The 14882-nt window shown below is 43.7% G+C and overlaps 1 protein-coding gene across 3 annotated transcripts in view; it reads right to left on the bottom strand.

Annotated features, from left to right (window-relative positions):
* Positions 1-4748: 4748 nt before the first annotated feature.
* Dzank1 (double zinc ribbon and ankyrin repeat domains 1) overlaps positions 4749-14882 on the bottom strand; it is a 54132-nt gene continuing 43998 nt past the window's right edge. For 2 of the 3 annotated variants that reach the window (XM_036186058.1, XM_036186057.1), the window contains exons 15-21: positions 13604-13678; positions 12896-12992; positions 12359-12456; positions 9531-9611; positions 8952-9079; positions 5988-6062; positions 4749-5607 (exon numbers count right to left, since the gene is read on the bottom strand). In XM_036186058.1, coding sequence (XP_036041951.1) covers positions 5442-5607; positions 5988-6062; positions 8952-9079; positions 9531-9611; positions 12359-12456; positions 12896-12992; positions 13604-13678 — 720 coding nt within the window. In that variant the 3' untranslated portion in view covers positions 4749-5441. The remainder of the gene's footprint in view (positions 5608-5987; positions 6063-8951; positions 9080-9530; positions 9612-12358; positions 12457-12895; positions 12993-13603; positions 13679-14882) is intronic. The other variant, XM_036186059.1, reaches the window with a different exon arrangement.

Below are 14882 nucleotides of genomic sequence, written 5' to 3'. Positions count from 1 at the left end.
TATAATCGTTTCTTAAAACAGCAAGTAATACTATTTCTTGGTAGATTATGATGGTTAGTTTTTTTTTGTTTGTTTTTTTTTTGTTTGTTTGTTTGTTTTTGTTTTTCGAGACAGGGTTTCTCTGTGTAGTTTTGGAGCCTGTCCTAGATCTTGCTCTGTAGACCAGCCTGGCCTCGAACTCACAGAGATCCGCCTGGCTCTGCCTCCCATAATTTTTGTTTGTTTGTTTTTTGGGTTTTTTTTTTTTAAGATTTATTTATTTATTATGTATACAGAAGAGGGCGCCAGATCTCATTACAGATGGTTGTGAGCCACCATGACGTTGCTGGGAATTGAACTTGGGACCTCTGGAAGAGCAGTCAGTGCTCTTAACCTCTGAGCCATCTCTCCAGTCCTGATGGTTAGTTTTAACTGTCAACCTAGGAAGAGTCTCAGTGAGACTGTCTACATCAGGTTGGACTGTATGTGTGCATTGGTGGGGATTGTTTAGACTATGTTAATTTGAGGTGGAAAGACAAACCCACTGTGGGTGGCACTATTCCCTAAGCAGAGATCCTGGACTACAGAAGAGTGGACAAAGTGAGCTGAGCACTAGCATGCAGGCATCCACTGCTCTTTGTTCCTGATTACAGGTGTACCAAGACACATTCCCTCAAGCTCTTGCCACATTTGAGCTAAATTGGCTTTGTCAAGATAATGTATCACAGCAACCAGAAAAGAAACCAAAACACATACCAATCAAAATCAGAATATTAGGGTTGGAGAGGTGGTTCAGTGGTTAAGAGAGCTTGCTCTGTAATCAGGAAGAATGGAGTTCTGATTCCAGCATCCATTTAACAAGCCAGGAGTTTCCCACAAACATCTGTAACCCCAGAGCTGAGGCTCAAGTTTGCTTGCTTCCAGGTTAGCTGAGACATGAGCCCTAAATTCAAGAAGAGGCCCTGTTTCAGAGGAAGAGGTAGAGTGATGGAGGACACCTGATGCCCTCTTCTGGTCTTTGTGAGCATATACAGGAATGTGAACCATCCCACACACCTGCATACACTCAAATACCACAAACACACACACACACACACACACACACACACACACACACACACACGAATCTTTTTTTAAAATCGTAATATTTTATAAGGAAATAGATATCTAAAAAACTAGTTATTTAAAATAGTCCATGCACAGAAACCTTGAAAAAACTGACTCTAAGAATGTGATAGTTCAGGAATTTTTCCTTTATTTAAATTTTCTGTTGCTTTAATTTCTTACAACACACATGAAATGTTTTATGAAATAGTCACTTGTCTGCACAGGATAGGCAGTGAATCAGGAAGTGATTCTGCTGAGACCTGAATGTCCATCTTGACTGTACACATGTCTCGGAAGCAAAACCCGCACCAGCATTTCTAATCTCACAGCACATAAACCCATACGACCAAGATATCAGCTCATTCTAGAAATTTGCTGACATACATATTTGCATTTTGAGCACAACCTTATATCAGAAAATACATGTTTTCCAAACTTAATAGCCAAGATATCTATTTTGCAAAGCTGTCCTTTAAGCTCATTGACCATTCAAAAAACCATCAAGTGAATTTTCACAACTGTTTCCTAAGAACCCACCTGTGCCAGGAGCTATAATTAAACATAAGACTTACAGTCTCAGGCATGGATGTTGGGTGTGTAGGCATGCAGGTACATCATTGTGCTGGTCAACTTTTTATCACTATCACACATAACAGAGACAATCAACTTATAAACAAAAAGGTTTGTGTTGGCTCACAGTTTTGAACTTTTGAGTCCATGATCATTTGGTTCCATACCATTTGGCACATGGCAAGACAATACATCACACCAAGACAAAATCATTCACTGCATCACCAGGAAGCAAAAGAGAATGTGATCCCACAAGCTCCTTCAAAGACCTGCCTTCAACCACTGAAAGAGATCTCACTAATCCACACTTCTTACAGGTTTATTTTTGGGACTCCTCTATTCTCACCCATTCTCCTAGGTGGACTTCAAGATTTGTTCAACTCTGTGGTCAAACCACTTTGAAATGAAAAGACACATCCAGGACTTTGGCCATCAGGAACATAACACAGAAACAACCCATAGGGTCACATCACTGAAGATGCTTCCTGAAGGGAAACAGACTACTTATACTGACATGTCACAGGATAAGACACAACCAAAAATCCTCTTTCAACATGCTAACCTTGAGGATATGCAAGGGATCACCAACTCTTTGCTGTCTGTCTTGCAGATGACCAAGGTAGGTGGGAAGGTGCAGCCTCATTCCCAACAGGGTACCAATGGTACATGGTGGATGAGCTGGCCTAAGTGTTGCCTACACTTTAAAAAGATTTGCATTCAATGGATCTAGAGCACAAGGAAGGCTTGTGTTCACTGCTATTGATCTATGTACAAAAGCTGGACTGCCTAGACAGTTTTCAGACTCTCAGACTTGAAAATCCATTTTTGTGGATATTATTTTGGCCCATCACTTTGGGTAACCTGAATCTAATTCAAACCTACAGACTGCATACTGCCAACCAAGAAAACCTACAGCTCCTCCTGGGTTCTTACAATAGATACAGAGACCTGGAGCTGGAAAGATCCAAACTGGGCCAAATGGGAACAGATTAAAAACAATGAAGTGCTTTACTTTAGTGGTTGCAGGAGACAACTTACCTGCTGTTAGTGAGTGCAGTTTCTGTCTCACCCTTATAAATTCAACTTTGCTAAAGACAGAAGACATCAGCCCCTGAAGCTTGCTGAGGCTTTCAGGGACTTTTTGTGGGGAAAGGGCTTCATACAGTCTTCCAGCAGGAGCCAGCCTCACTGTACCATGAATTTACATGACATCAGACAGTGTAGGCTGTGGAGAATGTCCTATTAGTTGGCCTGTCCCCACCAATCAGTGAAGAACTCGAGGCTCCTCTGAGTGCACTAATGCCCTAGACAGACACCAGTCGGGGGAAGTTTCCTGCTGGACAGAGGCTCCTCCCTCGAACTATGCAAGTCCATCCTTCAGATGACCACTCCACAAGAGAACCTTCCATCCCATCAACTGGCCTCCACTATCTTCCACTCGTGCCTGGCTACTCAACCTCTCTCTGCTAGACTGGACTTAACCAGTCTCTGCCCACATACCCTCTTTGGTATGTACCAAGAATCATACCCACGCTGTTACCATAACGCTCCGACACCCTCAGCTGGCCTAATCTGTCTTCTCTCGCCACTCTCTGCTCATGCATCCCCCAATGGTGTATCTAAGTTATGCCAACTCCATGAGTGTGCCAGCATGTGTGTCTGCGTGGGAAGAGTTCCCTGGTGTTTAGACATGCTTTCTTACAGCACCTCTGCAAAAGATCAGGGACGTTAAACCACCCTCAGTGTGTTTTCAAGGGACATCCGCAGAACAGATATCTAGGCAGAGTATTTTGGTTTCAAGTTGGTCAACAGGATTTATAGAGTGACCGCTGGCAAAAGTAGCTCTGAGGATTGTGGGATCAAAGTTACTATTGGGACACTGTTGGGACCAACTATGTCATCTGTTACACAGAGAGGCAGGCAAGATGGCAGCCACCCTCTCTGTCTAAGCAGACTCATATACTATCTTTAAATAAAAAGGAGAGCTAGAGCTGCTGGAGGCCCCACACAATGTTCTGACACAATGTAAAGTTTCCTCTTTTTGCCCAGGAAGGTAGAAAACCAAACACCTGTAAGACTGCAGTCACAGAAGCATCTGATGCCACTTACCAGATGTCCACATATCTGTAGGAAGTACCCCAGGTCTCTTACAGACAGTGGCTCTCCTTCCCTGATGGATGTCCTGAACATCACATCAAGGGTGAGGACATGAGTTGAGGGAAGAAGAACAGCCATTTACACAATGTCATGCTGAGTGTAGACTTGCTTTCAGCAGACTTAGCAGAATCTAAGTTACATTGATATGGAACCCATTCCTAGGAACATACTTCTGTGAAGTCCCCTTGGGAGGAAGGAAAGAGCCATCTGTAGAGCTCGCATCCAAATACAATTGTTTTCAGGCACCTCTCTGCCGTGGGTCAGGGGTCACCAGCATGCAGGGAGAACTGCTGGGTGGAGGGAGAAGAGCCTGGATGGACTGAGTCCAGCCTGAGGGAGTATGAGACAGGGTCATCTAGTTCTGAATCCTGGGAAGAGGCCTTTCAGACACACTGTGTCTTCTGCTAAGGTAAGGACAGTCATTCTACTATGAGTTCTTATAAACTATTTGATTAGGCTGTAAATATACATCCAATAAAAGCAGGGAGGGTATATACGTGCTATTCTCCCTGTGTACACATACACATGTGATTATATAATGTTGTATCACCCTACAGAGACATGGCTAACTCTAAGCGTGAAGCAGTGGCTGAAGAATATGGATGAGAAGAGCTTTATTACGTAATACTTTATACTTTCTGACTTTGAACTACATGTAACTACTATCTATTTTCTATTGAAAAATAAATTAGTAACTGGGTTGGGAGCATACTTCAGTTGGTAGAGTATTTGGTTAGCATGCATGAAGCCCTGGGTTCAGTCCCCTGTACCACATAAAATCGAATGTGGTGGTACAAGTCTGTGATCCCAGTACTCAGGAGGTGGAGGGAGTGGGATCAGAAGTTCAAGGTCATACTCAACTAAACAGCAAATTCAAGGACAGGACACGTGAGACCCTGTCTCAAAAACAACAATAAAGAAGAAAAACAAAAATTAAAAACCAAACTTCAAAATTATCAATAAAACATCAAAAAGAGTCTGGACATAGTGGCATATGCCTTTAATCTCAGCATTTGGGAGACAGAGACAGCTCTCTGTGAGTTCAAGGACAGCCTGGTCTCCATAGCAAATTCTAGGCTGGCCATGGCTGTATAGTGAGAACCTGTCTCAAAAAACAAAATGAAAACGACAACAAAACAGAAAATAAAACATTAAAAATCATATGTTGATTTTACCATACTCCAAGGGATATGTGGTATTGGGTAGTTATACCACTTAAAAAAAAAAAAGAAAGAAAAAAAGCTGGGTCTGCTGGTCCCAGCCTGCATGTACTCTCAGCTATTTGGGAGGCTGAGGTGGGAAGATCCCAAGTTATCCAAGGCCTTTCTATGCTACAGAGTGAGTTCAAGGCCAGTTTGAGCAACTTCATGAGTTCAAAATAAAGAAGGCTAGGAATATAACACAGTGGTACAACACTTGCCTAGCCTTGCCTGGGTTCAATCCCTTCTACCACAGTACATGCGCGCGAACACACACACACACACACACACACACACACACACACACACACTCACTCAAAAATCTTATGAGTTCCTTTCAACCCTAATTCTTACATTTAAATACGCATTCCAAAAATAAGAACAGCTATAGCTGGGTAGTCTCTCTGCAGCCTTGTGAATACCTCAGATCTAATTGTCACCTAGGGTGGGGTTCCCAGATGGGGAAAGCTGGTCTTCTAGACCTTGGCTGAACTTAGCGGCCAAGAGCGAAATGGTGGGATCATCTCCAATCTCAAGAGCGATGTCATATGCTGTCTGGCCTCTTGTGTTCTTCTTTTGGATGTTTGCATTGCACCTGCGAAGGAAGTGGAGAAATAGTCACTCAAGGCATATGACTCTCAGAGCTTGACTATTTCTTACTACAGAGGCCAATGTAGGTACATCCTGGTCCTACCTCCCCAAACATGTCCCCAAAAGGCCACTATGGCTTCAGCTCTCAAAGTGACTCTACCTTTTAAGGGACCATGTGATATCAAATTTTTAATTGCCTGTTCTGGTCATTGGTTCCAACTGTATCAAAGACCTATAACCATGTTCAATGAGAGTAACACTCATTGTGTGATAGTGGCCTTCCCTGACATGGGTAACAGTTCAGAAGGGAGGGCCTGTCTACCACCACTGACTGTCAGTAGAGATGTCACTGGGATCCTCAGTGGTGCAAGCCTTTGAACATACCCCAGTAAAATGGCGATGCTCTCCCTTCCTTCCAGGCCAAGTAGAGATGCTTCATGAAGAGCTGTATTTCTGAACCTATTTGTGGGGGGAAAAATTCTGGGTAAATCTTTAGTGTTATCAGGAAAATGGAAAGTGACTAAACTCAGGTCCTCGGGTTTGGTGACAGGAGCCTTTACCTTCTGAATCATCTTGCTGGCCCTAATTCTGGTTTGCTAAGGAACAACTTGCCAAGCCTCTCTGTGCAGGAGAGCCAGGTGTCTGAATGGCTGATGTCTAAGAGTGGAAGAATGGAGGGCACGTGACATGGTTCCTTTGAGGCACTGAGCCCAGCTGCAGAGCAGAGGCCATGTTGAAAGGGTTATACTTTTTAGATGAACATATTTGAGCTAGGTTTAGTAGCATCTGACTCTCTGGAGGCAAGTCTGTTTCCCTTTTCTAGCAACTACTAAAAAGGAAGAAGAAATCTGTGTTTTATTTGGAAAGGTGGCCTCCAGCATGGCTTTCTTCCCCATCTCCCACCTGTGTAAGTTAAACACTGCTCAGGGCAACCTTGATAATGCAGTGGCGTGGCACTCTCACACCATTCAGATGGACATGCATAACCACAATGTGGGATTTGGCGGACCTGCAGTGGTACTATTGACCAGTCAATTGGACTGACATAACCAAGTGCAGGCAAATCCCATGTGCCCTGTGTCACTGTGGTGTGACACTGTGTCACTGTGGCATGCTGTGAAGTATATAAGGAAACTAAGGAAGGCCACATTAAAATGGCAACTGCTCTATGTCCAGACTCTCAGTTGGACTGAGAGTTCATGAATCCAGGACTCATTTTACTGGAGAATCATTCAAAAAGTGACTTGCATATCAACCACAAGGCATCATGCTTAAGTGCTATGAAAAGCTTGTCTAAACTATGAAAATATAAAACATATTATAAAGCAAATAGCATCACAGGGTACAGTGGTGCACCACCTTGGATCCCAATACTCAAGGCAGAGGCAGGTACATCTTTGTGAATTCAAGGTCAGCCAGGGCTATACAGTGAGACCTTATTTAAAAAAAAAAACACACGGGTTGGGGATTTAGCTCAGTGGTAGAGCGCTTGCCTAGCAAGCGCAAGGCCCTGGGTTCAATCCTCAGCTCAAAAAACCAAAAAAACAAAAACAAAGGAAAAAACCCATGCATAAGCGAATAGCATAATTTCATCATCAAGAAAATGATACAAAGGTGTGGGAAAAAGAGAGTGGTGGTAGCATAGTCAATGTAAACCTTAAGAAAACTCAAGAACGTCAACAATATTTTATAACTATATATCAAATACTCTGCTATAAAATAAAACTGAAAGGGAGCAGTGTCTTCTGATACAGAGTCTTATGGGAAATACTATTAAAATGTACTCAGAAAACAGGTTCCTGTTATTATAGCCCTATCTAGCCTCAAACGTAGGACCCTCCTGCCACAGCCACCTGAGTGCTGGGACTGCAGGTGTGCATCAGCAGGCCCGGAGACAAATTTTACAAGCACATGTGGTTAGTTTGAAAGAATAGAAAAACCAAAACAAGTAGTAGTCATAAGGAATATATTCTGAATAAAAATAGAAGAAAAATCGGGACAGATAATAGAGGCAAAGATATGGGAATTCTGCTCCCTCCTCTGTGGTGGCTGGAAATATCCAACAACACATCTCACCAAGCCAGGTCTTGAACTTGTCTGTAAGAGTCCAGGAAGCAAGAGCTCTAGACACCTGTAGACTCGTCCAGAGATGAGTATTGCTACAAACAATACATACTCCAGGAACTTCTGAACCCAGTTTCCAAAGTAATTTGGAGGCAGACAACAGAATTACAGGTAGGGATTAGGGTGTGAGTCAAGATGGCACTCAGGTTGGACAGAAAGTAACTTTACATAGAACCTCTCCATTCTCAGATGGGGAAACCAAGGGACCAAGAGACTCTGGTGAACTCGCCAGCTCCTCACCACTAGTGTCAGCACCTGTAGGCAGCTGGTAATGCTTTCTTTCTGCATTAACTTCATCGATTTTCCCAGGGATACACTGAGACCTTGCTTTACGTGGTATAGGTCTTAACAGTTTGGATCATGACAAAAACTTTGCCCAATATCCCAAGAGTTAAAGATTCACTAGACCCAGAAAAGTACAAGTTCACATTGGATGTGGTAGCATACAACTATAATCCCAGCACTCAGAACGCAAAGACAGAAGGATTGCAAATTCAAGGCCAGATGGTCTACATTAGCAAGTTTTAGGTTGGCCATGCCTAAATAAAAAGTACACAAAAAGAACAAATTAGTAGGTTAGCAAATGCATTACCATCCATAAAGCACATGCTTTTAATCCCAGCTCTTGGGAGGCAGGCGGATCTCTGAGTTTGAGGCCAGCCTGATCTACAGAGTTTCAGGACAGCTAGGGCTACACAGAGAAACACTGTTTCAAAAAAAAATTAAGTTAGGCAACCCAAATTTTCTTAAAATTTTGTTTCACTCAGTGTTGTGATTTAAAGAAGAAATGTCCCTTGTTCTAGAAGGTTGTAGAACTTTTAGGAGGTGGAGATTCACTAGGGGAAGGTCCCTGGGGTTTGGCTTGGATGTTTTATAGCCCTGCCCCACTTCTTATTCCTGAGTGTGGATACAACGTGAGCAGTGAACCTCCTGGTCCTGACCATGCCTTCCCTGCCTGCTGTCGTTTTGGACTATATCCCTCCAGAACTGTAAGCCTTTCTCCCTTAAGTTGCTTTTTATTGCAGGAATAACAAAGTAAGTAAAGCACCCAGCTTTGGAAAACACCCCTTTAAGCCTCTTACTACAGCTGAAATAGAGTGAAACAGTTCTACAGGGTTCCAATCGAACAGGGCACTTGCATGGACTGATTCGACCGTGACAGCATCCTGTGAGCTATACCTGGTCACAACAGGGTGCCCTGTTGTCCCTTCAATGTTCACTTACGGTCCCCACTGCTGGTCGAGGTCTGCTCCTCTCTGAGCGAGAACTGGAATGGCTTCATGATGTCTATTCACAACCGCCACGGTAATAGCAGGTCGACCTTGACTATCACAACAGTTAGGGTCTGCTCCCTGTGGGTCACGGAAAGGGACAAACTTGCCACAAACCCCTGAACTCAACATTGCCCAACTGCCATCCCACTATGAATGACAAATGTCCTAGACATGGAAGATGGCATGAAGTTGAGTGTAAATCAATGGAAAGGAGAATGAGCAATCTCATGAACACAGCTGTCAAGCCCCCGGTTGTTTAAGACTTTTCCCCACATGGGGAAGAGCAAGCACCCAACCACCTTGCTTTGTTAGGAAAGCAGGTTGAAAGTAAATGTGGCCACATTCTGTGCAGCTCATGGACATCACTTAGGTCCACATGAGCTTTCTACATGGTTCTTTGCCATAAAAACTACCAGAGGTCTAAATCCTTGACCAGTCACTGACCCCATTTGCATGCAGCATTTAGTAACAGGCAGCAGGCACAACCCAGGCTGATGCCTGCAGAGAGGCCTGTTCTGCGGGCACTCACTTCATCTAGCAGCTGCTCCAGCACAGACAGTCTTCCTTTCCCTGTGGGGCCAACTTCCTCCAGCAGGAGTCTGTTTTCAGGCTGTGGGATGACAGAATGTGGTCATCTTCAGCGCCTCTGGGTCTGTGGTGCAGAGTCCCAGCCCCCATGCTCGAGGCACAAGCCTTCTCCCAGTTTAGTAGTGAACATCAAGGATGAATATGTGTGTGTGAGTGTGTGTGTGTGTGTGTGTGTGTGTTTCTCCGAGTGTTTTTGTGTGCACACAGTCTTCCATATACAGTAGTACAGACATATATACATGTGTAACTGTAACGTGTAATCTGTGCTCAACTCCCAAGCCCTGTTGTAGGTAAGGACACTGCCTTGACATTATTTTATACAATCAAGGGCAAGGAGGCACACAAGAGACCTTATGAAGCCTCAGAAACTTTGCTAGTTTTGTAATGAATATTTCCAGGAAGAGCAGCTAGGGTGTGAAACCTAGAATCCACTCTGCAGGCTTACTAAAGTGCTTGAGGCCAGCCCAATTAGACAGACCACACATTCACCCAAGAAATGGAACCAACAGAGCCTGATCCTTGCTTAGGAAATAAATACTTTCATCGGTTGGTCCATAGACATCTGAAGAATTTATGTTTTCAAAATGCTATGAAATTTACTTTTTTCTGTCTTTAATATCATTTTCTATATAAAAAGGATTTCAAATACTAGGAGACTGAAGGAAGTAGGCCCAAACAAGCCTCCTTTGCTTTAGCATGCTTCTGCCACTAGTCCTCAGGCATGCCTTGGGTGATCACAGAGACCCCGATTGCTCTTTGTAAAAGTGTTTACAAAACCCACTCCCCCTGCCTTCCTGGGCTGCTAAACCTTTCAGAAGATATGGGGTTCAGGCTATGTCACCCCTCATTTGCCACCCCACCTCTCTGGTGAGCTTCTTGGAACAAGGTACTTTATCCTAGTTAGAAAAACTCCAGCATGGTCTTGGGTATGGTACCTAGTCACAGTGAATTCTGTTCCTTACGGGAAATGTATTAGAACACCAGCTTCCTGAACTCTGGAGCCACATTCGGGCATGCTCAAAACAATCACTACATAGCAAATGAATGCTGGGGCTAGTAAGTGCAAATGAGAAAGCAGAGGCGCATGGCAGTGGGGGCTTTGGGCCACACACAGACTAACAAGGCATTGTAAACTATTAATTTGGGGAACTCACACTTCTCTTACACTCACTAGTTCAAACTGGGGGACGGTGGGGAGCACAAGCAACAATCATAAAATCTTCCCCCCAAGTTTACTAGTGCATGTCAGGCCTGTGTTGCAAGAGCCACATGCAAATGCAAAGAACAGTCCCTGCCTTCAGAGCAACTGAGATGCAAGCAAGGGGGTTAGAGCATGCCCACCGTGGAAGCCCAGGGACCTGGCAGCGCCCAGGGAGGAGGGGAGCACCACACACACCCATCTCTACGTCTGGCTTGCTGTTCCTCACAGTTGTTCTCTGTGCTGCAGCCCAGGAGGGCCAGAGACAGGCAAGCTGGGGAGGGCAGTGGGGCACCCTCGGTCCCTTTCTCCAAAGCTCCCTTTGGGATTATTCATGGCATGTATTTTAAAAGACAAAACCTTAAAGCTGTAGGAAGTCCTGAAGTGATGCCCACTGTTGGTGGACTAGTGATTTTGAGGGATTTCTAAGAAGACTAAAGCAGATGAAAGCAAAGCAAAAAACAAACAAACAAAAAACAACCTAAGACCCAGAGACCTGAGTGTTTTCTCCCTAGCTGAACACTCAGATTCTAAGTCAGTCAGTAAGCAGGGTGGCCACTGGGTTCAGGCTGCAGGCTAGAGTGCACCACTGAAGGGCTTACTGTGACTGGCTGAGACAGCTGGCACCCGCCCCCTCCGCTCCTATGCGAGGGTAGGAAAACCATGCTTTCTGTTTAAACCCATTATATTTTCTAGAAATCACATGATTTACCCAGCAAAGGCTTCTGATAGGTGAAGGGAAGAGCACAGTCACAAGGAAGGGTAGAAGAGGAAGAGAACAAACACAACTTCATGCAGAACTGAAATATACATGAGCACATCACACCATTAACACCCTTGCCACCGGAGAAAAGACCTTCTACATGGCAGCCCAGGAGACTAATGATTCTCCTGCCCAGTAACTCTGGGGAATCCCATCGTGGTGATTTGAAAGAGAATGGCCCCCAGAGGCCCCCATGGCAGGCCCAGTGTCTTTTTCTCTGCAATGTGCAGATTGGATGTGAACTCTTGGTTACTTCTCCAGTGTCATGTCTGACTGCCACCGTGCTCTCTGATGATCATGGACTAACCCTCCACAACTATAAGCAAGCCCTCAGTTAAATGCTTTCCTTTTTAAGCTGCCTGAGTCACGGTGTCTTCATGGCAGTCCAACAGTAATAAAGAAACCCGTCCACAAGCACCCACCCACAAAGGGACGTCAACTCACAAACCTATCCACACTTGGTGCTCACACTGCACACCCATGCCAGGCACCAGTGCTGATCCGACTAGCCCTTCATTTGTTAAGTGATTAGACAATGAAGGATCATCATGTATTCAGCCGAATCAAATACAAGACAGAGAAATATGAGCACTCAGAACTGACCCCAGAGAAAACAGAGATGATCCAGGAAATTGATGAGACTTTAAAAATGGTTCTAGTTCACTATCTTGAGAAATTTGCCACAAAATAAACAACACGATTGTTTGAAAGGAGGAGAAAATGAGAAAGCATTCCATTACAAAATGTCCAAATAAACATTGATACAAGGGGCTACAGAAGAGCTAGGAAGACCGAGAAGTACACCTACCGTAGGCAGCTCTGGGCTTCTGTAGAAGCTTTTGGCCTTAAGATTCTTCATCTTGACACTTTCGGGGGTGTCCGAGGCGCTCTGGCTATAGGCACTCACTGAAGTGACAAAGAGTTGGAGGCCAAAATGACCCTGCCTTACTTCCCACACGTGAGGAGGCACTTTGGTCATGCCCCTCAAAAGCCATAAAGCATAAAATGGATTTTCTAGAAATTTTTATTAAACCTGGCAGGTGGGACCCTTGACCACCCCTCCAGGAACCAGAAAATGAGTGGAGGAGTAAAAATAAGGGATTTTAATTTTTAGGTTATAAAGCACATGCATACCTCCCGCCAGCTACAGCAAATAAACTTCCCAAGCCCTGTGAAGGACTTCAAAAGTCATATCCCAACTCAGGAGAAACCAGACAAATAAACTGCCTGGAACATGTTGAGATTTGTGACTTAGCTTCAAATTTTATACAAGTCTTATCAATCTTTGCCCAATCTATGTGTTCTTGGTTAATTATCAAAAACTCACCAGAAGGGTATAACTCACCCAAGCTGGACCTGCTGTCGTATAGCCCATTCCCACCTTCGGTGACACTGCTCAGAAAGTGGTCACTGAGACTCACTGACTTGTTGATGTACAGGTTCTGGCCAATGAAAACATTTCAGGCATCACTAATGATGGGGCTGCCATGTCTCAACAGAAAGATCTACTGCTAGCCTGTTCCTCAGGAGGGACACTAACAGTGCAGCCTGAGGCTGGGAACCCTGTATACCATAGGCAAGCACTCTACACTAAGCTATATCTCCAGGACACTTTCTACCTTTAAGACAGTGTCTCACAAAGTTGTCCCAGACGGCCCTGAACTTGCTCTGGCCTTTACTTTGAAATCCTCATGCCTCAGCCTTCCAAGTGGTTTATTTTGTATAAAACAAATAAGTCAAGGTGAAATCAGTAAACATTTTGTGTTAGTCTTTTTCCAAATTCATTGTATCCTAAGCACATAATCATTTCAGTGAGTTGTAACCCACCCCAAAGAGCACCAAAGCAGGGGCAGGTGGCAATTCCTGTCCTATCACATCCTCTGAGCTGTGGTAGTTAGCATAGTTATTTATATAGTCCCCTGGAATTCCTTGTCTAGGTCAGGTTTCTTACTATTTGAAACTTTTCCTTTCTATTCATTACACAAAAGTATTCCTGTAAACTGTCAGCCAATAGTGCAATCAATTTGTGAATAACCTCTAAAGGATTACATACCTTGTTTGAGACTTGAATATAGTTCAGCCTGATGCTAACTTCGTAGCCATCTTCATGGACAGTAGCAGAGACAAGCTTTTAAAGAAATTTTAAGAATATTCTCAACTGTGGTGTAGGACTAAATACCTAGGAATTCTGAGATGTTATACTCTATATTTAATAAAATAATTATCACAAAAAGGTTAGAATAGAAAAAGAAAAGGAGAAATGGGATAAATAGGAAACAGAACAGAGAAGCAGACTCAAAACCAACTAACCTATATTCCTAATTATAAAGGAACTAAACACTTCAATCCAGGGCAGAGGTTCTCAGACTGAACAAGAACAAGATCCAAATTTATATTTTCTTTGACAGACTTCCTTCAGTCAGCCATACGGCTGTGTCATTACTTTTGAAAAGGTGTCCTGGTGAATGGGGGTGGAGTAGCTATTCAGTGAAGGGGCTCAGGAGTGAGCAGCTTTCTCTGTAAGCTGCAGAACAAATTTAAACAGGGCAGCAAATGTTTCTGAGGATCAGATGGTATTTTTTTTTTTTTTTTATGTCTTGGGGTCATAAATTGTTTATTGCAAGTGCTTAGCCTTGCTGTTGTAGCCCAAAGCAGCCATGGTTAACATGTAAATGGATGGATACATCTCCGATCCAACAACACATTATTTGTAAAACTAGGCAGTAAGCCACATTTGTCCCAGAGGGAATAGTTTGCTGAACTCCAGATTAAGGCAAAGTATGTATAAGCTATTAAAATAGTCCATCAAAGGAAGCTTGAAAACAAGACAGGGTCAGTGCTGGATGATTTTGTGACTGATTTGAAAGGGTTTCTTCTAGTTTGTGACAGACAGGAAATGTTCTCCCACTAAACTACCTCTTAGTAATGACTTTGTGCCAAAGAACAGGCATGTGGTTTGGGATCTACAGACCTGTTCCACATCTGAATGCCCAAGACACAGCAGTGCAGTTTGGGGCAGCTTGCCAAACCTCTCTGAGTTTCAGTTACACTAGTTATCAAATAAGACTTGCTATGAAAATCTACAGAGTTAAAACAATACAAACCAAAACAACCTCCATTTTGTGCCATTAAAAACCACTACTTTAGTTGGGTGTGGTGGCGCACGCCTTTAATCCCAGCACTCAGGAGGCAGAGGCAGACGGATCTCTGAGTTCAGGGCGAGTGTAGTCTACAGAGCAAGTTCCAGGACAGCCAGTACTACACAGAGAAACCCCACCTCAAAAAATAAACAAGAAGAAAAAAGAAAAGAAAGAAAGCATGAAAGCAGAGAT

This window comes from Onychomys torridus, chromosome 4, assembly GCF_903995425.1.
Source record: "Onychomys torridus chromosome 4, mOncTor1.1, whole genome shotgun sequence".
In the NCBI taxonomy this organism is placed as follows: domain Eukaryota; kingdom Metazoa; phylum Chordata; class Mammalia; order Rodentia; family Cricetidae; genus Onychomys; species Onychomys torridus.
The sequence above is the reverse complement of the archived record's forward strand: the minus strand, read 5'-3'. Positions and strand labels throughout refer to the sequence as shown.